Source organism: Trematomus bernacchii, unplaced genomic scaffold (assembly GCF_902827165.1).
Source record: "Trematomus bernacchii unplaced genomic scaffold, fTreBer1.1, whole genome shotgun sequence".
In the NCBI taxonomy this organism is placed as follows: Eukaryota; Metazoa; Chordata; class Actinopteri; order Perciformes; family Nototheniidae; genus Trematomus; species Trematomus bernacchii.
In genome coordinates, this window is record NW_022988097.1 from 4,609,619 (window position 1) to 4,635,870 (window position 26,252).

At 41.3% G+C, this 26,252-nt stretch overlaps 2 protein-coding genes across 2 annotated transcripts; one reads left to right on the plus strand and one right to left on the minus strand.

The window, feature by feature from the left end:
* Positions 1–5,728: 5,728 nt before the first annotated feature.
* LOC117475012 (charged multivesicular body protein 1b-like) lies at positions 5,729–11,900 on the minus strand. The gene is made up of 8 exons (XM_034121059.1): positions 11,667–11,900; positions 11,245–11,342; positions 11,000–11,146; positions 9,280–9,348; positions 9,094–9,201; positions 8,606–8,649; positions 7,915–7,987; positions 5,729–6,540 (listed from the first exon to the last, which is right to left on the minus strand). The coding sequence occupies exons 1-8, from the start codon at positions 11,680–11,682 to the stop codon at positions 6,493–6,495; spliced, it is 603 nt and encodes a 200-aa protein (XP_033976950.1). The 5' UTR covers positions 11,683–11,900; the 3' UTR covers positions 5,729–6,492.
* A 1,478-nt stretch (positions 11,901–13,378) lies between these two features.
* Positions 13,379–21,600, plus strand: LOC117475016 (mucin-5AC). The gene is made up of 3 exons (XM_034121065.1): positions 13,379–13,610; positions 15,876–16,190; positions 16,523–21,600. The coding sequence occupies exons 1-3, from the start codon at positions 13,593–13,595 to the stop codon at positions 20,093–20,095; spliced, it is 3,906 nt and encodes a 1,301-aa protein (XP_033976956.1). The 5' UTR covers positions 13,379–13,592; the 3' UTR covers positions 20,096–21,600.
* Positions 21,601–26,252: the final 4,652 nt, after the last annotated feature.

The window sequence follows — 26,252 nt, forward strand, 5'->3', positions numbered from 1 at the left end:
GACTAGATTTTACGTACGAAAACATATGGTTGGGATATAACATAAAATGCAGTGATTTAAGATTAAACCAACAAAAAGGTCTAAAAACGCATCTTTTTAGAATAGCCTTTAACTAGATTTTTAAAACCCCCACATTATGCCATGCCGGCATAAATGTCACTGCTTTTATTCTGTTGTTTTTATTGTTTTTATTGTTTTTGTTGTTTTGTTTCACCCTTTTTAATTTTGTAGCACTTTTGTAGAGTTTTGTTTGTGCTTATAAATAAAATGTAGAGAGAGAGAAATAGTATGAAGCAGTTAAAGTTGGATCTACTGTACTCGAACTTACTATACTTTTAAAGCATTCTGCTTAATGTGTACTTTCTGTGAACATAAATTAAGATAATCAAATAGTTTATAAGTAGTGTTTCTATTATGTTTTTTATCTTAAGATTAAAATGTTCTAAATCTATTCAATTTCCCTGTAAAAATCCAAAGGTTTTCCACAGAACATTCTAAACCCTCATTTTAAAGGACATGCTTTTCTTCTGACAGCAACATTTTGATCATTTAGATTTGACTTTGAAAAGGAAATGGATATTTTGATACAAATACATAGTGAACATATGAAAACCTGCATAACACTGCGTACAATGTTGAAAATGAACCCCACTTTAACTACAACACTATTTATTGACAACAATGACTCACTCAGTATTTTACATTTACTTGATTAAAGGACCTAATTTCTTATTCCTTTACTCCTATAATAACCTAAGCATTAAGTATATATATTGAATCCACCATGAATTTGTCTTTATAACAGCCACAGTGACACGAATGCTCTTGTCTTTCCACGGCCTCTTGATGTAATTACGTTACTTTAACCTTTTATTTTTAAGCCGATTGTTTTTCATCAATGGATCTGTGTGTTTGAGGGTGGCTGGAAGAGGGCTGTCAGCACTCAGCTTAGGACCAACAAACACAACGCACACTCTGACCCCGGCTGTCCATCACACACGACCTTCCCTCCCCCCTAAAGAGTGTGTAGGTATGCTAATTCACTCCCGTCTAATGGAGCTGAGGGGGATCCTACATGCAGGTGCTTGTGTGTGTAAGTGAGAGAATAAGAAAGCCAAAGAGAGGAATTGGTTTTTATTAAATGTAGACCCATAAATCAACCCTTTTTGGAACAAGAGATGTGAGATATTCTTTTTCTCTTTGCCCCTATCTCTGACAGTGGGATAGATGGTTCTTACCTCTTTTTGCTTCCTGTGTATGACAGGTTATCACTCCTGGGACAGAGTGGAGAATAAGGAGAGTGATGGAGGGAGAATGATGCTCCGTGGCTGATGTATCGGATGGCAGATGAGGGGCTGGGGGGGAGAGAAAAAGAGTGATTTAGCGCCGGCCTGTTCTCCCCTCTCCTCTTATCCCTGGCCCGCTTCTTTCATGTCTCAACCCGAGGGTCGACCCGCCTGCTGCCCCAGATGGTGCTGTCTGTCTGGGCTGCCCTCTACAGGATGTGCCCCCCATCACCCCCACCACTACAGACCTATACTCGCTTAATTGATTTCAGGGGGGAAGGCCCTGTTTCTCTTCTGTTTCACACACACACACACACGACTTGCCAACAGCTAGTGCCCCCATTACACACACACATACACGCGGCTGGTGCTGTGCGCTGTCAACGCTAATTCAATTTGAGACGCGGGAGTGTGACTAACAGCAGACCTGCAGAGTGTTTTACCATATGCACAACACACACACACACACACTCCTAACAGATCACTCCACACACACACATTGCTCTCTCACGTCCACTGGTATAATAATAATGAAGGTCCAGAGGTATAAATACAGTTAATAGATTTCCTCTCTTCCTGTTTCTCTCATTATCATCCTGTCATCAAGTACTGAGTAAAGCTTTATTAATCCCTTCAACTTCAACTGCCTAATCCAGAATGAATTTACAAAACCAGCACAAGTGTGACACACTGTTATGGCATGTTAATGTGAAAAGACTAGGGGAAAGTTTGTAGGTTATAACAAGAGAGTTAATACAACCTCCACTGATTTCACTGTGATCATTTCAATTATGGCCTGTAGGGAGATCGTGCTGTTGGTCGGTGTGTGTTTCCAACCCAGTCTCACGGCATTTCGTGTTATAGTCACGACATTGAATCTATTGATTCGTGTTCACCAACACGATTTTCCCATTTTTTTCGTGTCACACGGAACGATTTTAAAAGCAATGTATTTCTATTGGTAGTAGGTTTCGTGCCTGCACCACGTCTTTTTGTCCGGTCGGGTCTTGGAAGCTGTGTGGTTCATAAAAACATGTTCTTACTCAATATCAAGCCACGATTATTGTTTTTATTTTTAATTGTATAATGTCTGACTTTTTTTGTCGTCCGCGAGGAAAAGAAATGGGGCTCAGAGCCTCAGAATACTGAAATCTGTATTTTTAAAATCTTTTTTTTCTTCTAATTTGTTATTATTTACATTGCTTTTAAAATCGTTCTGTATGTGACACGAAAAAAATGGGGAAATCGTGTTGGTGAACACCTCGTGACTATAACACGAAATGCCGTGAGACTGGGTTGGTGTTTCAGCAATGTCTCCTTATGCTAATGGACCTCAACAAATATATATCATTTACAAGTTTTATACCATCAATGACAGTTTACTTTTTTTTTTAATTGGCTGGTAGGGCTGCAACTGCCTCAACAAATGTAGCAAACGGCCTTTTTGGCACTTTGCTAGGCTAAAAACAAGCATTTGTCGTGGCATGCTAACATTTGCTAATTTGAACCAAACATCAAATACAGCTGAGGTTTATGGGAAGTCAATAATTCTGCAAGTTAACTTTAATAAAGGCACAAGATGGAACATTAAGGAATTACCAACATTGTTACCTGAAATTCATCAAAACAATTTTGATGGACAACTGCTTTAACCGAGCTAGCGATGCAGCTGAAGAGTCCTAGCATAGCAACTTAAGAAAATGCATGTTCTTTAGAGTTTTGAAGCACAGGGGATAAATGATAACTTTAATTTGTTTGATTCAGCCTGAGACAACAGTTGCCTATGTAAGGATATGAATGATAATGTGATAAGGAAGCATGTGTGTGTGTGTGTGTGTTTCCGTGTATGTAGACACAATGACTGGCAGACAGCCTCAATAAAGAGAAATAGACAAGGCTACATGTCCATGTTCACGGCTTGTTTGAATGTAAGAGATATCAGGCTGGGTGAGGCGAGGGTCATGTGGAGGGTTGGCAGGATCAGGTGTGTGTTTGTGTGCGACAGATGTTGTGACGGTGCGAGCAGGACATTGGTTAGATCTTAATGAAGCGTGCTCTGGAGAGCAGGGATGGATAGGGCCAGCTGTGTGGGCGTGTGTGTGTATGTGTGTGCATGAGACAGTAAAACTGATTAAAAGCGGCGTTAACACTGACAGGAAGCAATGGTCAAGAGGTGAGTGGAAACTGGGGAAAGCCTTGGGGTGGAACGATTAGACACACACTCAGCGGCAGCAGATGCAGCCTGAGGAAAGCCCTGGGCAGCAGCGATTGGTCACACATGCCCATCGATATCCGAGTAGAACCAATCAGCTCGGCTTCCTGTGTTTGACCTGACCCTTCAGGCATTGTAATTGAATATTTCTAGTGAGGAGGCGATAGAAGACAAGGAGAGGAAAAGAGCCACTGTGTGAAACCTTTCCATCTCAAAGACTATAAATAGATGATGATTGTTACTGTCTACACTCAACACTGATGATACACTATTCATGTGACCATAACATTATTTTGTTGAAGGATACCGCAAATAAACTGTATATATATTTTTAAATACACATATTCCAGTGAAATCTACTACAGTATTTGATATAGAATTATTCCAAGTTTCTCTTATTTAGAAGACACATCAGTTTAACCTATCAAGAGTTTTGTGATTTTTTATGTTTTATTTAGGAGGTCACTAATCGTTAATTATAAGGAACAGTTTATAGAAACAATTGCTGCTTTAAACACACGTAGTGCTACTACTGATTATTTTCATTATAAATTAATCTGCAGATTAGTCTGTGAACATCACAATGAGATACGGCAGCATAAGAAGTTACACTTTCACATGTTAGGAAACATACAATAAAGGCACATGCGATAGCAGCAATATCCATAATACATTTCACCCGAGTAAAAAAGTCAACAGTTATGTAAAACATAACATTTCAGGGCATTTGGTAAAAAGACCTTTAAAGGTTAATTTGCCACAACATCTTCAGATATCCTAAACTCAGAAGATATTGAGTTTTAAATTACATATTGAAGACAGATAGGCGTTACAAACCTTTTAATGTGAGATGCTGGAAATAATGTTTTTTCTTGGATGCTTAAATTTAGCTTGAACATTTTGTGATGAATTAACTATTGAAACATTCATGACTTTCCTGACTAATTGATTCACACAAGTGATCAGGCAACCTTTGTGAAAAAAATGTGGGAAACTTAATACTGTGTGTTTAATTCTTTGCTAGATAAGACAGAAAGTTCTAAATGTATTTAAAAAAACAAAGGCAAGTGTTTCTGGTGAACAATATCTATATTCACTTTAGTATGACATTACATTATTGTTTCTAGAAAACATCTTGGAAATTGGAAGACAGACCTGTAAAACAGACCCATTTTATTCTCAAGTTGATCATTCTGGGCTTTAGGAACATTCATATTTTCCTGCCGAATCCTGCTGGACATACCGTATCGTTTCCTGTGTGTGATCATGCTTGTTATAATTAGAGCTTCCTCTCCTAGTCAGCGTGTTTGGCTCTTCCCCTCCCCTCCCTCCCCCCCTGTGCAGCAGCAGACAGGTCGGCCGTGGGGACAGGACCACCGGATCCCCTCCTGTCAGCAAGTTCCACTCCTCTAGGAACCCAGACAAGGAGGTGTTGACGGCCCTGGAGGAAAGCCACTTGGTATCAACACCTGACACACACACATACACACATAGCCAAACACAGGCTTCCCTCGCGCAGGGGCCGTCTGCACACACACATCTGGAGGGAAGCATCCCCACACACAGCGCGGAGGAAAAAACAAGCCGCATCAGGATTTAATCATACTTAAAGATTTGGCCACTGAAGGTTAGAAATTGAAAACAAAACTTACCAAATAGATTGCGTGGCTCTGACAGCAGAGGGGACGTGGAATTTAAATTCCAGGTGATCTAACTCCGAGCAGAAATGACTGACAGCTGCTGGATCACTGAGGAAGTATGTGTGTAATAGGCAGAATAGAGACTTGTGTCAGTCTGGGGGGCACTGATGATGATTGTGAATGTAGTTAAGTGCATGCTGATGATGATTAGGAAGGACACAAAAAGGGTCAGAGGTGGCGGAGTGTCACTCTGGAGGACTCCCTTCAGAACGGGGCTGTTCATGTAGAGATGTGTGTGTGTGTGTGTGTGTGTGTGTGTGTGTGTGTGTGTGTGTGTGTGTGTGCGCTCAGACAGCACCTGTAATGGCTCCCAGCTGAGTCCTGCCTCCCCCTGGGATATGCTGAACTGTGTGTGCATGTGTGTGTGTGTGTGTGTGTGTGTGTAATTAGGCAGTGGCATGCGAGCGGCAGAGGGCCGCTTCCTCTACAGGTGACACCTTTGACCTCTCATCTGTTCCCTGTTGGGGAGAGAAAGAGGAGGGGGGGATGGAAAGAGGGGGGACAGGGATGCACAAAACAAGGCTATAAACTGACAGGTAAAACACGTTTTAATGTTTTTAATTGACATTCAATCTTTGCATAAAACCGCACAGTGAGCCTTGAGTGCTACATGCAGACAATCAGCTTCATTGCAGCTTTTTATAAAGCAGGTTCCAGGCAAACATAGACGATGAGCCCTATCATACAATACAACAAAATAAATAATAAATAAATAAATACATTCGTTTTAGTTTTAGCACTACAGCCAAAACAGGATTCGACTCACATCCTCAGTCATGCAGGTAGGACATTACAGTTACAATACAAACATGCTCTCTTAGCAATCAGTCAGTTCATATATAAATAGGTACATAAATAATGTAATCTTGCATTATATATACATGGTGTTCAACCACCTTAGAATGAGGTAATAGCTATTAAGTAGTACACAATTGTTTAATTCTCAAAAATGTGCGCAAAAAATACCATTTACAAATACTTCCAAGGAGTAAAAGATAAAAGCCAGCACAGTCGTGTTATTGCGGAGCTAATAAATAATCACAATACATGTTAAATAGGAGTGTGCAAATGAGCATTATTATAGAAACGCTGCAGGTGATGCAGTAGGTTACAGGACAGCAGAGCTTCCTCCTCTCGCTCCCTCTCTGCTGGTAGTCAGCTCCTTTCATTCTCACAACAGAACAAACCTTTACCACAGAGCTATCAGGCACACGGCACCACTTTCTGTTTGTTCTCCGCTTCTTCACCCCCTGTCTCTTCTCCTTCCTCCCGGTCTTGTGATGTTTGGACATCATTATGACACCTGGTCTCGCAGTCGGGACAGCCTCTGGGACAGCTCGTCCTGATAACAACACAGAACAGGAAAACAGTCAGAAAAAAACATTCGGCAGCTCTATAAAATAATGCTTTACCTCCGTGACTCTCTTCAAATGAGTTGCTCTTAGATTTCTTATTTCTACAACAAAAACTGCCATTTTATTTGTCACTTAAACTGAATACAATCTTTAGTTCTTATTTTCAGAATGTTAATCCTAATATGCCAGTTATTATAAAAAAAACAACATTTCTTTATTATTTTCTGTATACTAAATGGTAAGGGTATTTTTTGGTATATGGTAATTCTTGGCGGGAATATTAACTATTTGGCTCATAGAGCAAACATGAGAAGATGGTTAAATATGGTGGAAACTAGCAAAAACTATACATTTGAAGCCAGATTTCTAGATTAAAAGTCTGATATAATAGAATACAAGATCATATGTTGTAATGAGATGTAGATAAGAGGGGCCTTTATTTATCCCGGTAGGAAAATTCAGGTGTTAAAGCAGCTGTGGAATAAGAGAGTGTGTATACAAATATGTAATGATGGTTTAATATATATACGTTTCTATGTACCGGTACGAGTAGGGATGAGACTCATATGTAGATTGTGCTATGCTTTGTAATGGCCACTGGATTCAATCTGAATGTGTTTCAATGGGGACATATTTGCCATTACGGTCTCTGTTCTGATTTTGTCTATAAAGTTAATTAAATACTTAGACAATTCAATAAAAAAAACACAATGCGATATGCACAGCCAGAGGATCGAAAGAAAATTCTCTAGTGAGGCTCATGGTGAAATCTACAGTTCTTAGAATATCCCGCAACTGCTGTAGGCTTTAAAAGGTGAAGGCGTGACGTGTAGCTGTCCTTCACAAAAAACAGATGTGAACAGACTGAAGTATGTTGGTTACAATGGAGTCCAATTGTGGCTTGTCAAACTGGAAAATGTATCAAAACATCTTAAGGGAGAACTCAAACACTTCCTGCCACATATTCCACTTTGCCGCCTTATGACCACAATGTTCCACACAGTCATTGTTTGGATGAAGAAGGCTGAATAAACACTGCTTCTGTGTCACAGTATCCGTGAAGACCCACAGCTCCACCACAGGCCGTGGGTTATTTTCAGTTCCTTTTTGAAGAAGATGAGCATACACAATGACAGGGAAACGTGTTCTGAACTGCAGGAGTGTGTTAAAGAAGGGTCAGTGTATTCTATTGTCTACGGTCATTGTGACATTTAAAAATAACACCTACTGTACATAATTATAGCTGATTATAGAGACTGTCCTTACAGATAAATGTTAGAGAGACACCTTTCATAGACAATAAAGAAAATGTGTATATAAACACACCAAAAATAGCTACAGCAGAAGAACGGGTGTGTTACCTGCTCTGTAGGCACCACAGATGAAGCCATTGAGGAAGTGTGGCCTGCAGGAAGCTCCAGGTTAAGATCCAACCTAAAAAAAGAAAAAAGAAAAGGGAATATAGACAGGAACACTTTCACCATGAGTTTTGCTTGGCTGCTTAGCTCTTAAAGTCATTTAAATAAAGCTTAGTACAGCTTCTCATTTGTTAAAGGTCCCCTATTATACTCTATTTCAACAATATATTATAGGTCTCAGATATTTACAAAACATGTCTCTGAAGGGTTTTGCTCGAAATACCGAACAGACTGGCCACGCCCCTCTGCGAGATATTTGGTTAATAAAAAACACAATGGTGCTCTAGGAGGAGATTCAGGTGTTCAGGGCGAGTGTTACCTTTGTTGGTTATTGGCTAATTGTTCCACAACCCAAAAAAACATTGTGACAACACAAAGTGGCCAAAATCATTTTTTTTATATAGATGGATCAGGATAAAAAGAGAGATCATATTTTTTCCGAATCTCTTAACATAGAGACACATATTGCTGTCAAACAAAAAATACAAAAGTGGATTTTGCATAATAGTTTTATTAGTCTACTTAAAAAAGTTAGTAAATTATTTTTTAAGTCCCTGCTTTTATGTTTTTCTCCTATCAATGCATTTGTTGTTGCTATCACTGTTAATTGTTTGGCGGTATGGACCATACTCACCCTGCTTCATCAGCCATCTCATGCAGCAGTGTATCCACTTCATTCTACAGACCAACCAAGAAAACACTCATTTAAAAAAAGAAAACATGTTTCGAGGATTTATTGTGGGAATAATGATGGGATTAAAGGTATGTTAGGGTTGTTATCTTATCCATAGTCAGTGTATGGTCGATTTTGATAGTGGGATTCTTTTTTAAGGTGGCTAATTATACATTATACACTAACTATAAAGTACCTCATACAACACTGTCAAGATTGTTTATTTACAAGAGTCACTACCTTAAAATAAGGAGGGTAATAAGTACACAGAGTGTCTGAAGTCATGACCTGTCTAAGTTAAAGCTTTTTTCAGAGGCTTAACATTTGCTAGTTATTCTTCAATAAACAAAAACAGACTTTAATTCTAACCCCACTCCAAATAATGCCAACTATCCCTTTACGTGTGGCTGCAGGAACGAGGTTTCCCTGCGTGTAGGAGGGCTTCTCACCTGAGGAGTTGTCAGAGTGGTGGTGTTTCCCATGGTGTCCTCCATCTGAGCCGTCTGCACGTCCAGAGTTTCAAACTGGTTTTCAAACTTGTCCATTAAAGCAGAGATCTATCGAGAAACATAGATTCTGAACAACAGTCCAAAGTTTGTCATATTTGTTTCCCTTTGTCATGTGAAATGTTTTACCTTCTCCAAGTTCATGCTTTTGAGTGTAGCATCCATACACTTGACCACTCCAGACATGGATTTAGACACCTGGGCAAAAACACATCACATTAAGTATTAAAGCCTCTGTGGTCTTCTTACTTTTTATTGGTCTAATTTGTCTCATTAAAAACAGGACCAGTATTTGAGGTCGCTCAGGGAGAAGGATTTAATGGGGCAAAGCTTGATGTGCTGTTACCCTGTATTTCCACTAGGTGTCACTTTAAGCTCTTTAAACAGATCATTTGTTATGACTAACTCTCATCCTTGATATTTCAAAGATGATGCTGATTAATCTTGTCAAAACCAATTAACCAATAGTTGATGATATTATGGTGGAGGGGTTTTTCATCAGTGCTATTGTGTTCATGTTTTATGAGACGTACATTACAACAACATAAAGAGGTGTTTTTCAGCTATACCATCTCGCAGGCTGCCTCCAATTCTATAGACGCTATTAGGTTCTATTCTGTGAAATGATGCCTGCCCTGTAGTGAACCTGAATGAAAACCATTTAAAGAGGCAGGTCAGTCTCATACGGGCAAAGAAGGTAATAGCCTCAGTCTGCAGCAGAGCTAATGACATTATGTAATTGGTGGCTTTTTGTTTGCATGTCTGCCAGACCCTTTTTCTCCTTCTTCCTCTCCCTGTTTCTTTCGTGTAGAATAATAAAATGAGTAAATGCCTACTTTCTGACTTTTTACCCTGTAATGGTTACATTATGAAGCTCTTAAAGATCTTAATTATGATGTATAATTCAACATATCAACTTTGAAAACGACATATCTTGAAGGTTGAAGAGAGAGACACTTTGGGATTGTTGCCTTTGCAGACCATTTACATGCATAAAAACCTATATGACACTACAGGAAAGGGAAAATCCCCAAAAAGCATAATAGGGCCACTCTAAGTAAAGGTATTCGCATCTAAATATATTTAAAAAGTTAAACTAATCATGTGTAAAATGACATGTTTCACAATCATATAAATGATGTTATTGTATTATAGATAATACTAGCAACATAAAAGGGATAGACAAATCATTGCTTATTTAAAATAAGCAATGATTTGTCTATCCCTTTTATGTTGCAGCTAGTAAAAGTGAAGCTCATTCTAAGAACTTCATTAATCGCTGGGTAGTTTAACCTATAGTAATACAATCACTTTTAATTAATCATATTTTGTATTAATAACCTAAATCTGTCAAAAGTAACTAAAGGTACCAAATAGATCTAGTGCAAGAACAAGTGCAATATTTGCCTGTATATATATAAGTGCTCCAAAACCATAATGCAGCATTAAGTGAAAATACTTACATAAAGTAAAAGTACCTCATTGTGTATGTAAGTACAGTACTTGAGTTAATGCACTTAGTTACTTTTTACCATATGAACAACCATATTTACTAAATCTGTACCAGGTTAGGGGTTACAAATAAGGGTTTAATTCTGGTAGCAAACACCACACAAATAATGATAACAACAATTGAAAACAATGTTAACCAAGCAAGTCATATTGTCAAGTCACATTATGCAATCATTTTCTAAATCAAATTATCTCTGTACAAGAGCTTATCTTTAAAAATGATTACATGACTGCAGTAAATAGGTTGGGCATGTTTTCTTTATGGTTGTCATTGATCTGCTTTACCAAATAGAAATGAAGGCAGATCTTTGACAAAGCATTGACTTGAACTTCTGACCTGGTTCATGGTGACAGCAGTCTGGACCCTGGAAGCCACAGCATCCACACGTGCACTCATCCTCAGGAAGTTAAGAGACTGGTGCTTCTGACGGATGGCGTTCTCTGCATGGATCTTAGCTGCCTCCATGTTACCCTTCTGGATAGCCTGAGAGACAAACAGAAGAGGAGTACATAAACATACATAATACAAAATGTAGCTGCACTGTAGCCAATGGTCTTTCATAAGTACATAGAAATAAGCACCTGCTTCACTTTAGCTTTTTCTGCCTTTTCCTCTTTGTCACATTTCTTGGAGTTGCGTTGTAGCTCCTTTGTGGCAATCTTGAGGTTGAACAGTTGTTCTGCATGGTTAGTCAAGGAATTGTTTATGTAAGTAGGCTAATGGTTATACATTGAATGAGAAATGCATTTTTAGGCTGGCTGAATATAAACTGTAAAAACATTGAGCTAACCCAAATCACTGCAGGCAAGTTACATTGTTTTTCCTATACAAGTGAAAATGTAAGCTACTAGCAAACCCATCACTGTTTTCGTTCGTAGTTGAATGACTGGGCAGAAGTTACTAGCTGTTAGCTAGCAAACCAAGCTTACATTTGGCTAGCTAACACTCTCACTAGGTAACTGTTTCTACCGATATGCATGTCAGACTTCCCAGGAAAGGATACTCTCCATATTCGACATGATGAAGGTCTTTTTCAGTGACAAAAACTCTGGCCTGCTTATGAACAGATACAAAGTAGCATCCAGTCAGTGACTTGTTTCCCAGAGATGTTTGTTTTGGTTTTTTCAAACTGGTGTATCTTCGCCACTTGAGCTGAGAGGATTCCCCTAAACGTACTTCCGCTTTTGCTTAAAAGCACCTAGACAGAGCGGCAGTAACGTTATCGCATTGGTCTTGATGCCAAAGCGAGTGTGTCTTATTTTATAATAAGAACATATTCTTACTTTGGTTGAGCTTTGCCAACATATATAGGTAAGAAACAACGTTGTATACCGCCTCTAAGCTTATGTCACGCATGCGCAACTAAGTGACGACCGACTAGGCGACTACTCAAGGTTTTTCCTTCATATTTGAACTGTTTTGCATTATAATAGCATGTCAGTTACCTTTAAATAAATTACACGAATTCAACACATGTGTACGATGATGTGTGTGCTTAATATAGTCCTTAATGGATAGAATCGCCAGAAATGTGTCTGGATTTAGTCGCTAGACAACGGTATGTGAACCATCTTGATCAAACTTTTATCTTTGAATACAACTCTACCCCTCACCGTCGTCACCATGGATGGTCGTCACACGGTCACGATTTTGCATGGCGTGCCCGCGCCTTCTACGTCACGACCGTTTGAGAGGTGGACGGGCGCGCGTGTCCAAAGCAGACAAGTTCCATCCAAGCTAAAAATAGTTTGTACCCGGTTTGTACCCGGTATCGGTAGGTTGTGGTACACGTCTAGTGACGTCATTTGTTCTTTTTTGTGAGGGAGTAAATTGACCTTTTCTACAGCGCCTTGCTTTTTAATGACGTTTCTTTCACAATGTTTATGATGCGTTTACGAGAATGTGACATCTGTAACCTTGTTTTTTGGGTTGTACATGGAAAAACAATAATTTGGACTGGCCTGATGGAAAAAATGAAAGAGGGCTTTATAGGCTAATTGTTGTTGAAAGAGACAGCAATAAAATGCATCATGCGGAAAATAGGGATCATCGGTTGTCCAGAGAGAAAGGTTCCGGTGTGCCAGTCGAAGGGGACTGGGGGATTAACGGCTGGGCCGGGGGGGGGGGGGGGGGGGGGGGGGGAGCAGCATGGATGACTCATACTGTATGTGCTGATGATAGTCGGACACAGCACTGGATACAATGTGAGCGTTAGGGACAGTGAATGAAAAGTGTTGTAGAAATAAATACAAAAGACATCATTAGAGGTTTCAGTTATCTGCATAATAACATCGAAGTCCTTTATACTGTCCATTTTGACTCCCATTTATACAACAAACAAGGAGCAAGCAAATACAAATAGGCCTAATACTTTTTTGTCTATCCTATAGGCTAGGCCTACTTTAGCTAAAAGTTCCCTATCTCTGTCTTGAATTTAGCCCGCTTTTTCAACTTTTATTTACAATAAGGATACATAAGGGGCTGTTAAAAATGTTTTCGAATTATATTCCTATCTGTTAACGCCCAAAACACACTACACCATCATTGTTGTAGCCTACTTCTGCACACACACACACACACACACACACACGCACACACGCACGCACGCACGCACGCACGCTCCCCAGTCATAACTGAATGACGGCAGGTCGCTATGGAAACTGCGTTACGCTCCGGGCGGCCGGAGGAGAAAACAAGAGCGCGAGGACTCATTTCAGTCTTCACTTCAGCACCAAGCGAGCTCCTGGACAGCGCCCGGATGAACTCGCGCACACATAGTAGTCTCGTATGCCTTATAAGGGACACAGCAGCACCGAGCCTCACCGGAGAGTGTATAGGGACTTGAGAAGAGAAACAAAGCCAGTCACTGTCGGGACCTGAAGCTCGGAGGAGATTCTACTATCAAACCGGGAGACAGTCGCTCCCTCAAATGCCACAGCAACAACAGGTAAGGACATTCAGTTCTGTAAAGTTTGGATATTTTACTTTTTTTGTGTCTGTCTGAAGCTTACATGCTGTGTTTATAATGTGCTTTAAATCCTGGATCTCAGAAGTGTGCCCTTTATTCTGCCAGGCACTTAATTGCGGTTAATTGCCCTCACCTGGTGTCTCAGGAGTGAGTAAATGCGTGATTAGGTGTTTAGAGAGAAGACCAGCGGGGCAGAGTGCATTCAGCAGTGCTCGTTATCACTCCACTAAATTTAAGGCATTAGTGGACTGTGAAGCAGAAGGTACAAAACTAAAGCCTGGTTATTTTATGGGGTAACAACTCTTATTAGGCCTATTTATCTTTTTAGAAGTATTGCCCATGTATAAGTTTAGCAGTAGGCTACTATTTAAAATATTCTAAACTCCAAATATGTAAGACTAAATGTGTGGTGCGCAGGCATTGTAAATGCATTTGGTGGGTGGACACAACAAAGACTGAGTTGTTTCCTTCTTTAACAGCATTACCCCGAGTTCATCATAACTGTTTAAGTAAATGGAAGAGACAAACATATAATATCACTGTATTATATTAATAATAATAAAAAGTCAGGGACACATTGTCATTTTTCTATAGTTTTCTATAAACAGGACATCATTGTTTGTTTCCTGTATTTATTCTGCTGTAAAAAGTGTATACCAGAGACGGCAGCCTGAGTCTACAGAGCGTCTTTGTTTGTGTTGTTAGCCCAGTGAATACGAGACCCTCCGTATGTGCTGGGTTTTCAATGGCCATAGATTATGTGCGAGCTGAGCCGATACGCCTGGATGAGTCACTCAGGCTGCAAGTTTGCAGAAGAGTGCGAAAGGGGAGGGGGAGATACAGGGGCTAGCTTGAAAACAGTCCCGCAGTGCCTCTCTGCCTCTCTGCCTCCTCCAACCATTGTTTAATGACCAGTGTCAACACCTGGGACTATATTTATTGCCTCTGGATGTATGATTACGTTTTTTTTTGCAACTTGAAGTCCACCTTGTTAAAGTGTGGCACAGAGAGGAGAGAGCTTTGTGTTCTCAGACTCAACCTTTCTGTCTTCTGGAAAGCTATTAAGTGGTTTTACAGTGAGTTTGGAGGCTAAATTAAGTGCTGTTTTCCAGCTGAAATGTACGCAACACAGTTTAGAAGATTCATAAACACTTCCTAGTAGATTGTTTGTGGTTATCACAGAGTATCGCTCTCTGATGCCTGACAAACTGTGACCTGAAAGCATCCCATTACTGCCCATTAGTATCCCAATGTTTACCCTGCTGGTATTGACAAATCATAGTAATCAGCAGCATTCAGCCACAGCACTGACTGACATCTATTGATTAAAACAAAAGATCATAATGGGCTGCCATGAACCACAGTTGCACACTCAGACGCAAGCACTCAATACTTTTGCATGTGCCTCTACTGACTGACTTGAAGAATAGATCTAGTTTGTAGAGATTGATAGATGGAGTCTGGATGCAGAGGCTGTGTGCGTAACTGCCAGGAGGAGGATTAGGAAGCCTAACAAACATAATTGGCTGATATTAAATCCCACTTTGTTCCAATTTGTGTTACGATTTACAAAGGTGTTATATAAAACAACCTTGTCTGCACTGCACTCAGAGGAGTGTGCGCAAGAGCCATTGTTTGTTATGTACACAAATAATGTGCTTCACACACGGACACAGAAACAGATGTGTGTCTTTAATTAGTGACGTTGGTGTGATTAATGCAGTCTGCTGGAGATGACTCATTCAGCGTAAGCCTTGCGCCTCTGGTGGAAACAATCAATAAGCAAAGATTTACTCTTCCCTTACATGTCATTTTAATTATATACTTCATACGATCTTATCAAATAATATATTATCTGGTATTTTTTCTTTCTTTAAAATTGAACTGATTCGGGTATTGTATGTGACTGTGATTGGGTAAAAATAAAGGAACTAATTGGTGTGATTCCAGTCAAACTCTTCCTCTTCCTTTGTTGCGATCTGGTTGAGCTGTGGATAAATATTCATGCAAATCACATCTACGTGGATCCCTCCATGTGTCAACATGTCAACACAGCAGTTACATTAGCATTTTTGAAAAGCTGTCAGCCAAGCTGTGACTTGCAGACAGCAGACTGGCAGGGAGTGTGTTTATGCGTATGAGCACTGTGTGTGTGTGTGAGAGACAGAGAGAGTGACAGAGTTAACTCAGAATTGGTTGGTGACTTGTAATCAAATCTTGTCATCCTCCTTCCTCTCCCTTCAGGGCAGCAGCATGTCTGAAACTAAATCCAGTCAGCGGTTCCAATGCCTGAACGCTGAGCAGGTAGAGGTCCTCCATCAGGTTCTGTCAGAGGTGGTTCCAATCCACGGCCGCGGGAACTTCCCCACGTTGGAGCTGCGTCCTCGAGACATCATCATGGCTGTGCGGGCCAGGCTGCAGAAGCAGGGAATCACAGTGAGAGATATTCGTCTGAACGGATCCACGGCTAGCCACGTCCTCGTCCGAGACAACGGAACGAGCTACAAAGACCTGGACGTCATCTTCGGAGTGGAGTTGCCCAGTCAGGAGGAGTTCCAGGTATGATTACTGCTTGTTAGGAAATGAAAGCAGATCAATGGAATATGAGTGGAGCCTTAACCAGCATTCATTTTGCTGAGCTATCCTTGAGCACGTAGTGAATCTCAGGGTATCTCAGGGTGTTGCAATATAGATTTTTTATAGTGCTACATTGATAATGATTTTTCTGTTATCCTTACCTTCATTTAACTGTAGAACATCTTATTTTGTATGGTGAATCAATGGCATTGGCCTTAATATCACATTCTTCAAATGTTAATTTCAATGATACAAGCATCCCCAAATTCTAGTCATAACTTGTTCTGTCATGTTTTGACCTTTTCTTCTCTAAGGTGATCAAAGAGTCAGTACTGAGCTGTTTGCTGGACTGCCTACCTGCTGGGGTCAATCGAGAGCGGATAAGCAGCGCAACAATGAAGGAAGCCTACGTCCAGAAAATGGTCAAGGTCTTCAATGAGCACGACCGCTGGAGCCTCATCTCGCTCTCTAACAACAGCGGCAAAAACCTGGAGCTCAAATTTGTAAGCACGCTGAGGCGACAGTTTGAGTTTAGCGTTGACTCCTTTCAGATCATTCTGGATCGTCTTCTCGAGTCCTACATGCAGCAGGAGTTGCAGCAGAAAATGAAAACTGGTGAACTTAGGGAGCAGCCTGCAGAGAATCAGAAAAAAGACTCTTCGTCTCTGCTCAGAGAACCTACTGCCCCGAAAACAGAAAATGCCTCTGGTAAAGACTTATCCATCAAAGCAGAGGCTCAGATCAGCCAGACACAACAGAGAGATGAGGTAAATGAAAAGCAATCCAAGACTGTACCCAATACACAACAAATTGAACAGTCCAACCAGACGAAAGATTCCGAAGTGGAGAAAGACAACAAAGGCATAAAACCTGTTGAGCTGAAAGAAGCGTCAGAACACAAAGAAACATTCAGCTTTTCTGACCAGACTTTACCAAAACATTTGTCAGAAGAAAAACAAACCTCTGAGAATTCTGACCAGACTTTACCAACACTTTTGTCAGAAGAGAAACAAACCTCTGAGAATTCTGACCAGACTTTACCAACACTTTTGTCAGAAGAAAAACAAACCTCTGAGAATTCTGACCAGACTTTACCAACACTTTTGTCAGAAGAGAAACAAACCTCTGAGAATTCTGACCAGACTTCACCAACACTTTTGTCAGAAGAGAAACAAACCTCTGAGAATTCTGAACCACCAAATCAGATTGAACTCAGACACGAGCCAGAGCTCCCAGACATCACCAAATATCCAACAACGGTAGAAATGTCAGAGCCAACCCAGCCCTGTGATGACCAACAACCAGCACATTCAAATCACCAGGAACTCTCTGTCCAGAAAGAACAATCCAACCACACAAAACCCCCTGATGAAGGAGAGGAACTCACAGAACAGATGGCACACTCCGAGTCGCCAAAAAGCTCAAACAAAACCCAGGCAGAGTCTCTAAACCTGGCAGAAGAATGTCACAGTGCAGACTTCTCCAAGTGTTTCAGTGAGGATCAGAGTAGCGATGAGAAAGATAAAACACAACATTTGACTGCTCCTGACTCCAGCACATCTTCACCTGCACAGATAGAGACACAGGTAGAAGAAGAGAGACAAGAAGAAACAGAGACAGTTGAGCAAGAAGAGAGAAAAATTGAGATGGGAATAAGAGAAATGACAGAAGAGATCATAGCCTCAGAAGCTACAAACATAGACAACACACAGGGTATTGATTGTTCCTGCTCCACCTCTTCTATATCCCTTTCTCTTGACAACACAGAGCCTGCCGGTACACAAGATACAGCAGAGATTCACAGCACACTTGACACAGATAACTCAGATAAAACACCTAACACACTTGAAGCTGAAAGCCCTCCAGATACTCAGGATGGTTTACCTGCACCGCCCAGCCTTGTTTCTGACAAAAAGACCTCCTCTTCTCCCTCATGTAAGGCCTCAGAGAGACTTGCTCACATGGTGGTGCTTAAACACCACTCTCCCATACCCCCTCGGAGGATGTGTAGGAAGGTATCCCCCAATAGTGACCCACATCAAGTCTCTGATAGCGAATCTGTCGTAGATCCAAACCCTTGCCCTAGCCCTGAACCTGAGATAGTATCCGACCCAAAGCCCAGTTCAGACCCTACAACTACCCCAACAACCAGTAACTCTACGAAAACAAACCCTGAGCATGAATCCACCCCTCCCAGTAACCTTACTTGTGACATAGGCCTTACTCCTGATCCAGCCCCTGATATAATCTCCACCTCTGCTGTGGATCCCATTTCTGATTCAGCTCAAGATCCCTCCTCCAGTCAGCTAATCACAGAGAGTCCATGTGAGACAAGTATTCAGAGCATAAAAGAGACCCCATCCACACATTGTGATGAGCAAAGCAACCCTTCAACGAGTGAAACTGTCCCTGCACCCAGACAATCAAAGCCGCTTGGTTCAGTGGACAAATTAGTTTCACTCACCAATACATCCACCTCCAACACCCAGGAACCTGTACATACCTCAGAAGTTGAGCTCAGCGATGAAGATGAAATCAGAGTAGTACAAACCAAAAAGATGGACTTTAGTCAGCTGATTGACAGCCCACAAGACACCACACTTGTCACGCCTCCTGTTCCCTGTCCAACCTCTCCCCTCCTCAGTCTTTCCCCTCCCTGCTTCACACCCTCGCCCCCCAGCCTCAGCCCTCCCCGATGTCTGACCCCTCCCTCTAACTTCCTCTCATCTGCGCTGCTGAACACTGTCAGCCTCGAGACCAGCTTTAGCTCTCCACCCCTGAGTTTCAGCCCTACCTCATCCTGTCTCAGCTCCCCTCCGTACCTCACCCCAACTATGCTTAGCCTCAGCCCTACTCCAGTCTGTCTTAGCCCGCCTTCCCCCTGCCTCAGCCCTCCCATCCTCTGCCTCACTCCACCGGTGGAGTCAGAGGACCTTGTACCTCAGGTATCTTCGCATATGGAGCCTTTGATACTGAAAACCGACAGCGAGGATGAGAATCAAGAGTCCTCCCCTCAGCCTGGAAATCCTATCCTACAGTTGGAGGATAAAAAGGAACACGATTATATCTCATCGTTGCCTGGGGTTTCAGAGCCAGTCTCTTTTCCAATCACAATTCCTAGCACCACCTCACATGTGCTTCCTCACTCTCAGTCTGAAGACCCTGGGGAATTGGCCCCTCCAGAAGCCGATGAGGCATCCAGCCCTGTGCCTGAGAACAAAGAGGCCCCTAAGGTAAATGCAGTCATGCCTGAACAGTGCATCGCTCCTCAGGCAACTGACTCAGTCCCTGCTGTCGAGGTCCTAGCAGAGAGCATGTACGGTGACTTTGAGGCAGCCATGGATCACCTGCGCTACCGCCTAATCGCTACTAGAAACCCTGAGGAGATCCGGGGTGGTGGCTTGCTCAAGTACAGCAACCTGTTGGTCAGGGACTACCGACCGGCCAGCGAGACTGAGATAAAAACACTGGAGCGCTACATGTGCTCACGCTTTTTCATCGATTTTCCTGACGTGCAGGAGCAGCAGAGGAAGATCCTGTCCTACTTGAAGAACCACTTTATCGGGGAGGAGAGGAGCAAGTACCAGTACCTGATGACGCTGCGGCGCGTGGTCGACGACAGCACAGTGTGCCTGATGGGACATGAGAGGCGTCAGACTCTGAACATGATCACAGTGCTGGCGCTGAAGGTTCTGGGAGAGCAGAACATTATCCCCAACACAGACCATGTGACATGCTTCTACCAGCCTGCCCCATACCTTGCTGATCACAATACCCCCTATTTAGCAGAACCCAGCTACTGCAGCTACTACATACCCCAAGCGGGATCAACTCTGCTTTACCAACCCTACCCCTTACACTTGCACGCACAGACTGGACTAGTCTAAAACACACACACACATACAAATTATAATTACACAACTCACACAATCTTGCAAGGAGAAGGTGCTTTTCATGAGGAAAGAGCTGGAGAATGGAAAAATAATCCAGGGATAAACTGTTTGGTCTATAATAGACCTATGTGGGTGGGATTGAGTGGGTTTTTACAGTAAACTCCCTGAGTACTCTGTAAGGTTCTAATATGATTAAATGTAATTATCTGGGCTTTGTGGGAAAATAATAATTCTTCCAATATTGCCGAAATTCCAGAAAATGCTTTATGCACTGCATGAGTCATAGCCCTTTGGTCTCCCCGGGAAACCAACTGTGCTGTTGACATTCAAAAACATTCACGGGCACACACACATGCATACACAAAACTCACACTTCCAGGTTCTTGAATTCTTGTCACTCTTTTCATGTTCTTACTGTGTTGTTCTTAATGGGTTTGTTCAGATTGTGGACCTTTCCTGTGGTTGATATTGTGCATGGATAAATTAGGACTGTTCTCTCACTGCCAAATACTGTGTTACTACTATGCTTCTTAAACAGTTTCATGTAACTTTGTTAATCCTTTACTGAAGGGGTGTACTCTGAAAAAAATACTTAAAGGGACAGGTCTACCAGTGTGTACAGTACTTTAATCAGAACACACAAACATGCATGCACTACACATACACACATATGTGCACACCAACTGGCAGGCTGTTTACTGTATTAACACAGTTAGACGATGCATGAGTAGCTTAATATATACAGTAGAGTAGACCACATCCTGAAGTCAAAGCGAAGGCTTTTAATTTAATAAAAATGTATCTATTTTTGCAAAACTTTCCAAGATAATACTCAGTGGTAAACAGACTGGTTAATTCCTACAGAAAAATGCCAACAACAATGCCTTTGCAATAGACTGTACAGTGTATTGATTACAGTATATCGTGTGCAGATACACTGCATTGTTTTCAGGTAAAATGTGTTAAGATGTAGTGCTTGATTCCTTTGACTTGTGAAGTCCTTTCTGTAATCATGTGAAGTACTGTACCATCTAGTGTTGATTTATTTAATGCTAATGTTTACCCTATGGAGGTGGTCAGGTTATAACCATCTTTAGGTCACCTCTAAACATGGCCAATTGAGATCTGTCTAAACTGAAGGAGTGCATTTTAAACCTCTGTGACTCCTATCAGCATAAATCAGCATCCTCTAATCCACAGTCAGATTCAACATGAAACAAGTTTAAATCCACCTCAAACCTTTTGAATCCAAGTTCAAAGCCAAACAGCAACTATGACCAAAGATGGTTTGGTAGGGAAATTAAGTGCCTAAATGTGAGACATCATTGGCATGTCTTTATCTCACTGCACTGGGGGTGTTAATGGGGTGGGCCTGGGGCTGGGTTGGGTATGTGTTCAGTTGTTGACCCCTGTTATTGCTGCCCATTTTGATGTCTTCTTTAATGTAGTCCTTTGTTGTAATTTCTTCATGTACATTTTGATAAAATAAAGGCGTAACTCAACAAACCTTCGGATATGTAATTATTGCTACAAATTATTTTAAAGGTAACATGTCGAAATGTCATGAAATCCTAATAAATAATAACTGCAGTGGCCACAAGGTTTCGGCAGTCATTACCCTGTTCCTCGCACATGTCTCTACACTCCATATTCCAAGCAGCCTTCCTAGGCATTGGCCAAAGCATGACAACACATTAAAATGTTATATCATTTTCAACATGATGTTACTAATGTTCCTATATTATATTTTGATCATTGGCTTCATGATAAAAAAAAACTAGCTAACCATTTGCCAATTACCTTTCTCAGCTATTGTTTAGAAGCAAACAACATCAGTCTCTAAATAACCAACAGCTAGCTGGCTAATCTTAGCTTGGATTAGGTTATAGTAGCAATCATTATCAAAAGTGATATGCCTACGTCATACATCATAAGCCTAGACCCCTGCTTATCAATTATTGTTAGCTAAAATCCATTCAATGGGCAAAAACACATAAATTGTGACTATTTTGCTAGCGATAACGTTAGCCAGCAACCAAGCTAAGGTTAGCAAACTAGCTCTCACTTAGCTACACTGCATACATCTGGCATTGGTTGTGTCAAAGGTTAAAAAGTAATTTACTCAAGGTAAACGGGCAAATGTACCTGCCAGATTAACCTATAAATGGGAGTGTGGATTAATTAGCGGAAGTTATCCGCTCAAAAGTATTTCGCCACGCTAGCTACTCACTGTGAGTTTAAGAGAGGCAGGGCAGTCAGACGTGTACATAAATGTCACATCCTTTGGAGTCCTGTTTAAGATAATTGAAGTTTATAAACTGCGTTAAAACACACATTGCCAAAACCAAGTAATTGATACACGTACATTTTAACGAAGAGTTCCTCTGAATTGATTGTTTCACATCTTTGTGCTCCGTTCTCATACACCAAGCTACTTTAATTTCCCCCCAAACGACATGTTGTACAGCTGACGTATCCTCCTTATGATTGCGCTCTGCAATGATCCACTTTAGCGTGACCGTCGAATCACAATGGTGCCCAGGAGAGCGACCCAAAGCTGTGAAATTCTGTCTGTAGGAGGCCTCTTATCACAAATCACCTGTCCTTCAGATGCGTTTGGATCGGAATGACGCACGTTCTACGCAACACAGCAGCCTCCACATCATGTATATGTTCGATAAATACGGTCTGTGAGGTGTGAGACTAAAGGGGAAAAGGGGGATGAGAGAGCTAAACGTGTGTGTGTGTGTGTGTGTGTGTGTGTGTGTGTGTGTGTGTGTGTGTGTGTGTGTGTGTGTGTGTGTGTGTGTGTGTGTGTGTGTGTGTGTGTGTGTGTGTGTGTGTGTGTGCTACAGAAGGGAATATGTGCAGAGGCGGCATCAGGTGGTCCCCTTCTCCACTGAGTAATTGAAGAGACCTACAGGATAATGACACAATAGGACTCCCTCCTTACTCCCAAATTGCCTGCTCCCAATTCACAACAATGATAATTCATTGGCACAAGAGAAGATGTGGGTGTCTTTTTTCATCTGGGGGGGGGAGGACTTGTGTGATAGCAGGTAGTGGCCCCGTCATCCTCCATCATCTATTTACACACACTATAGGCTTGCATGCGCCAGGTTGGAAGCATGTGGCTCACTGGGAGAGAAGGAGAGTGTGAACTAATAGGTTCTGTATCAGCGTCTCACAGACCTCAGAGCCACTCTTGTCCACTCGGGGTTTCCATAGAGACAGAGACGGGCAGCACAGTGGGCGCAAAGAGCATGACGGAAGACAGGGAAGACCCACACACCAAATGAGGGGGTGAGAGATGGAAAAACAAACAAAGAAAAAAGAGGTGGGCGAAGTAAAAAGAAAGATGTTGGAGGGAGAGCGATGGATGGATAAGAAAATGTAGAGAGGAGAAGAAAAAGGAGTGAGAGGAGGGCGAGGTTATAGATAAAGCAAGCCGAGAGGGGCAGGGGAGTTTATGGGGAGAGCGTGGGAGGATGTCAGGCCTTCAGTCACAGGGGAGTCACTGTGAGGTGGCTGCAGTGACGCCAGCAGTGATGTTAGAGCAGCAGCACATGCACACATGAGCGTGTGCACATACACACAGCGGCATGCACATCAATTTTCCTAATGGCCTGCCCACCCGTCCACCGTCAACAAACAGTTTTCAGTCTCACTAAGACTAAAAGAGAACATCACCCACACATCTGTCCTTATCTCTTTCTGTCCCTCACATGCTCTGGACAATACATTTAATTCCTCTGAATCATTTTCAAAAGAAGTATTTCTTCAGATTTCCAAATAGATGTATACCTCCTAGTTAAAAAAGGAAAGGTTTGTAGCAGCCTCTGAAGTATAAATGAAAATCATTAGCAGAGGCTTAAGGCATGAAACATGTTGCTCTGTCTAAAGTGTGAATGTAGGTAATTATGGCTGCTGGACAATCTCTATTCATCTTGTTGTCAAAATGAATTCCTCTGTAACTTTCTGTCGATTAGCAGCCCCCTGAAACTCTCACCTGGGAGTAATGTTTATTGAATGCCCAGACACTGATCCTGCTATTATAAAGCACTTAGTAGCACACAAAGAATATAAAGCATAATCATTTGTGAGGGCTTTATGCTTCCTAGCAGACAGCATTTCTCTTGATGTGACTGATGAACACCGGGTAACGAAGTTAATCCATAGTATTCACCATTCATCTTTTCATTTACTACAGCCTCCTCCTCACCATCCTTAACCCGCACCACCCACGCCCTCTACTTTTCTCAACCCCCTGCCCGCTGTGTGCCTCCCACCCATCTTCCCCCTTGACTGCTATGACTCAGTCCTCTTCCAGCAGAGGGTACAACAGGATAAAAACCTTGATGAAAAACAGCCAAGAAAACCACTTAACTTAAAGAACTAGAACAATTGGCAAGGCAAAGTAGCTGCTGCGTCTTTAGTTCCAGTGCCACCCACCACATACACACACACCCTCCATCAGAAATACACACACTGCCTCCACATTGTAATTGATGCACTCTTATTTTATTCGCTAACAGCAAAACTTCGAAGGCAGCGAGGAGTGTTTCAAAAATAGTTTTTCATTTCTCTAGATAGAAGTCTGTGTCGTCATGACTCAGTGACATGGATGGATGGTTTCTTACATGCCGTACATGGAGCCTGATTCAGTAAACCTTGAGGGATTGAACCTGTCGATCAAATCACTCTGTTATTCCACTCAACACATCTGTGCTATTTTCAGACTCAAATTGTACCACCATTACTTTAACTCTTCTTGCATCAAAAGAAATTGTGCAGTGATGCAGATTATAGGGGTAGACGAGTGTGTGCTTCCTGTCTGTCTCTTTGGTATTAAGTCCATTCAAGAACATTTGGGTCACAGAGACCTTACTTTAATAACTATGCAAACTAGATGCAGCGAAATAATGGATCATAATGTGAGCCATGTGACAAAGAGACAAGCTTACATAACAAACGATCAATCAGGCGGACAGGAAGGCACGTTTACAAAAAAGTGAGGGGCACTGTAGATGCTAGTTTAGAAGAATACCAATTGTTTTACCTCACACAGCAGCATAGGCCACTTTCTGCATAGTTAAAACTTAATACGCTCTGAATAAAGTGAAGGTTATTGTTTTATATTGGCATTCCATCTGGTTGGCATAGAAAATGACATTATTTCCCATGAACTATTGAACTATCAAAGTTTTCTTGGCTTGAGACATCACATTTTCTGACATTAAGGCCGCTTTTTAAACTTTAGCTTTCCCATTGCTGGAGACGTTGATGTTTACCATGTATGTTCTAGTAATCAAAGAGGATATTCAGATGCATCATGGTAAACGTAGGATCCAGTGTCACAGTGCCTGACCCATAACTTAAGATCAGCACATCTCTACATCTGTTGCTTTGATTTTGACCATTCATTTTAAAATCTGTTCTTCTCAAGCCCAAACTCATTGTGGAGTTGCTAAAATAAATTGCTGCAAAAAACCAAAAGTGGTTAACAGAAGGAGAAAAGTAGATTTACTTAAGTAGTACTGTACTGAAGTACAACTTTGAGGTACTTTTGTTTAAGTATATGTCATGTGAAATTGTACTGCATTACATTTATCTGATTGTTGGCATAAGTTGCTTTAAAGACAAACAAAAAGAAAAATTGACATGAAAAACCTAGCATAAGCCTGTAAACACAATGATTAGTGAAGATTAAACTAGTAGTTCCAAACCTTTGGGCCTGCAACCTATGCCTCAGTTTAGCTCTCTGTTTAACATATATATGAGTTGTGAGCAGTTCAACCAAAATTCAATATTTCCTCTTTAAACTTCTCGGATTGCCTCTTGGATCCTTAGCCAATGTTTCATAAAAAAGCCAAATACTCAAAATAATTTAATATTTATACACATTTGAGTAGAAGAACTGACTTCTTTTCTACCCTATTCATTATCTCACAACACCCAGAAGTATCTTGTGAGGAACGACTGGATTATAAAGTAGTTGCAATCTCAACTACAATAAAAGTCAATTTTCTTAATCTAATACGATACTGATAATAACCAACACAAATTGGCATACCTCCCTAGCCATATTTGTAGAGTATATTTTGCTTTACTAATGTATGATTTAAATGAAGGACTTTCAAGTGTAGGATTT

Excerpts from the sequence above, each read along its gene's own strand:
- LOC117475012 (XM_034121059.1), bottom strand. Across the intron at positions 11,147-11,244 it reads AAAAAGCTAAAGTGAAGCAG|GCTATCCAGAAGGGTAACAT; the intron begins GTGCTTATTTCT and ends TTTGTCTCTCAG. Across the intron at positions 9,349-10,999 it reads CTGCTGTCACCATGAACCAG|GTGTCTAAATCCATGTCTGG; the intron begins GTCAGAAGTTCA and ends GTTTTTGCCCAG.
- LOC117475016 (XM_034121065.1), top strand. Across the intron at positions 16,191-16,522 it reads CCAGTCAGGAGGAGTTCCAG|GTGATCAAAGAGTCAGTACT; the intron begins GTATGATTACTG and ends TTCTTCTCTAAG.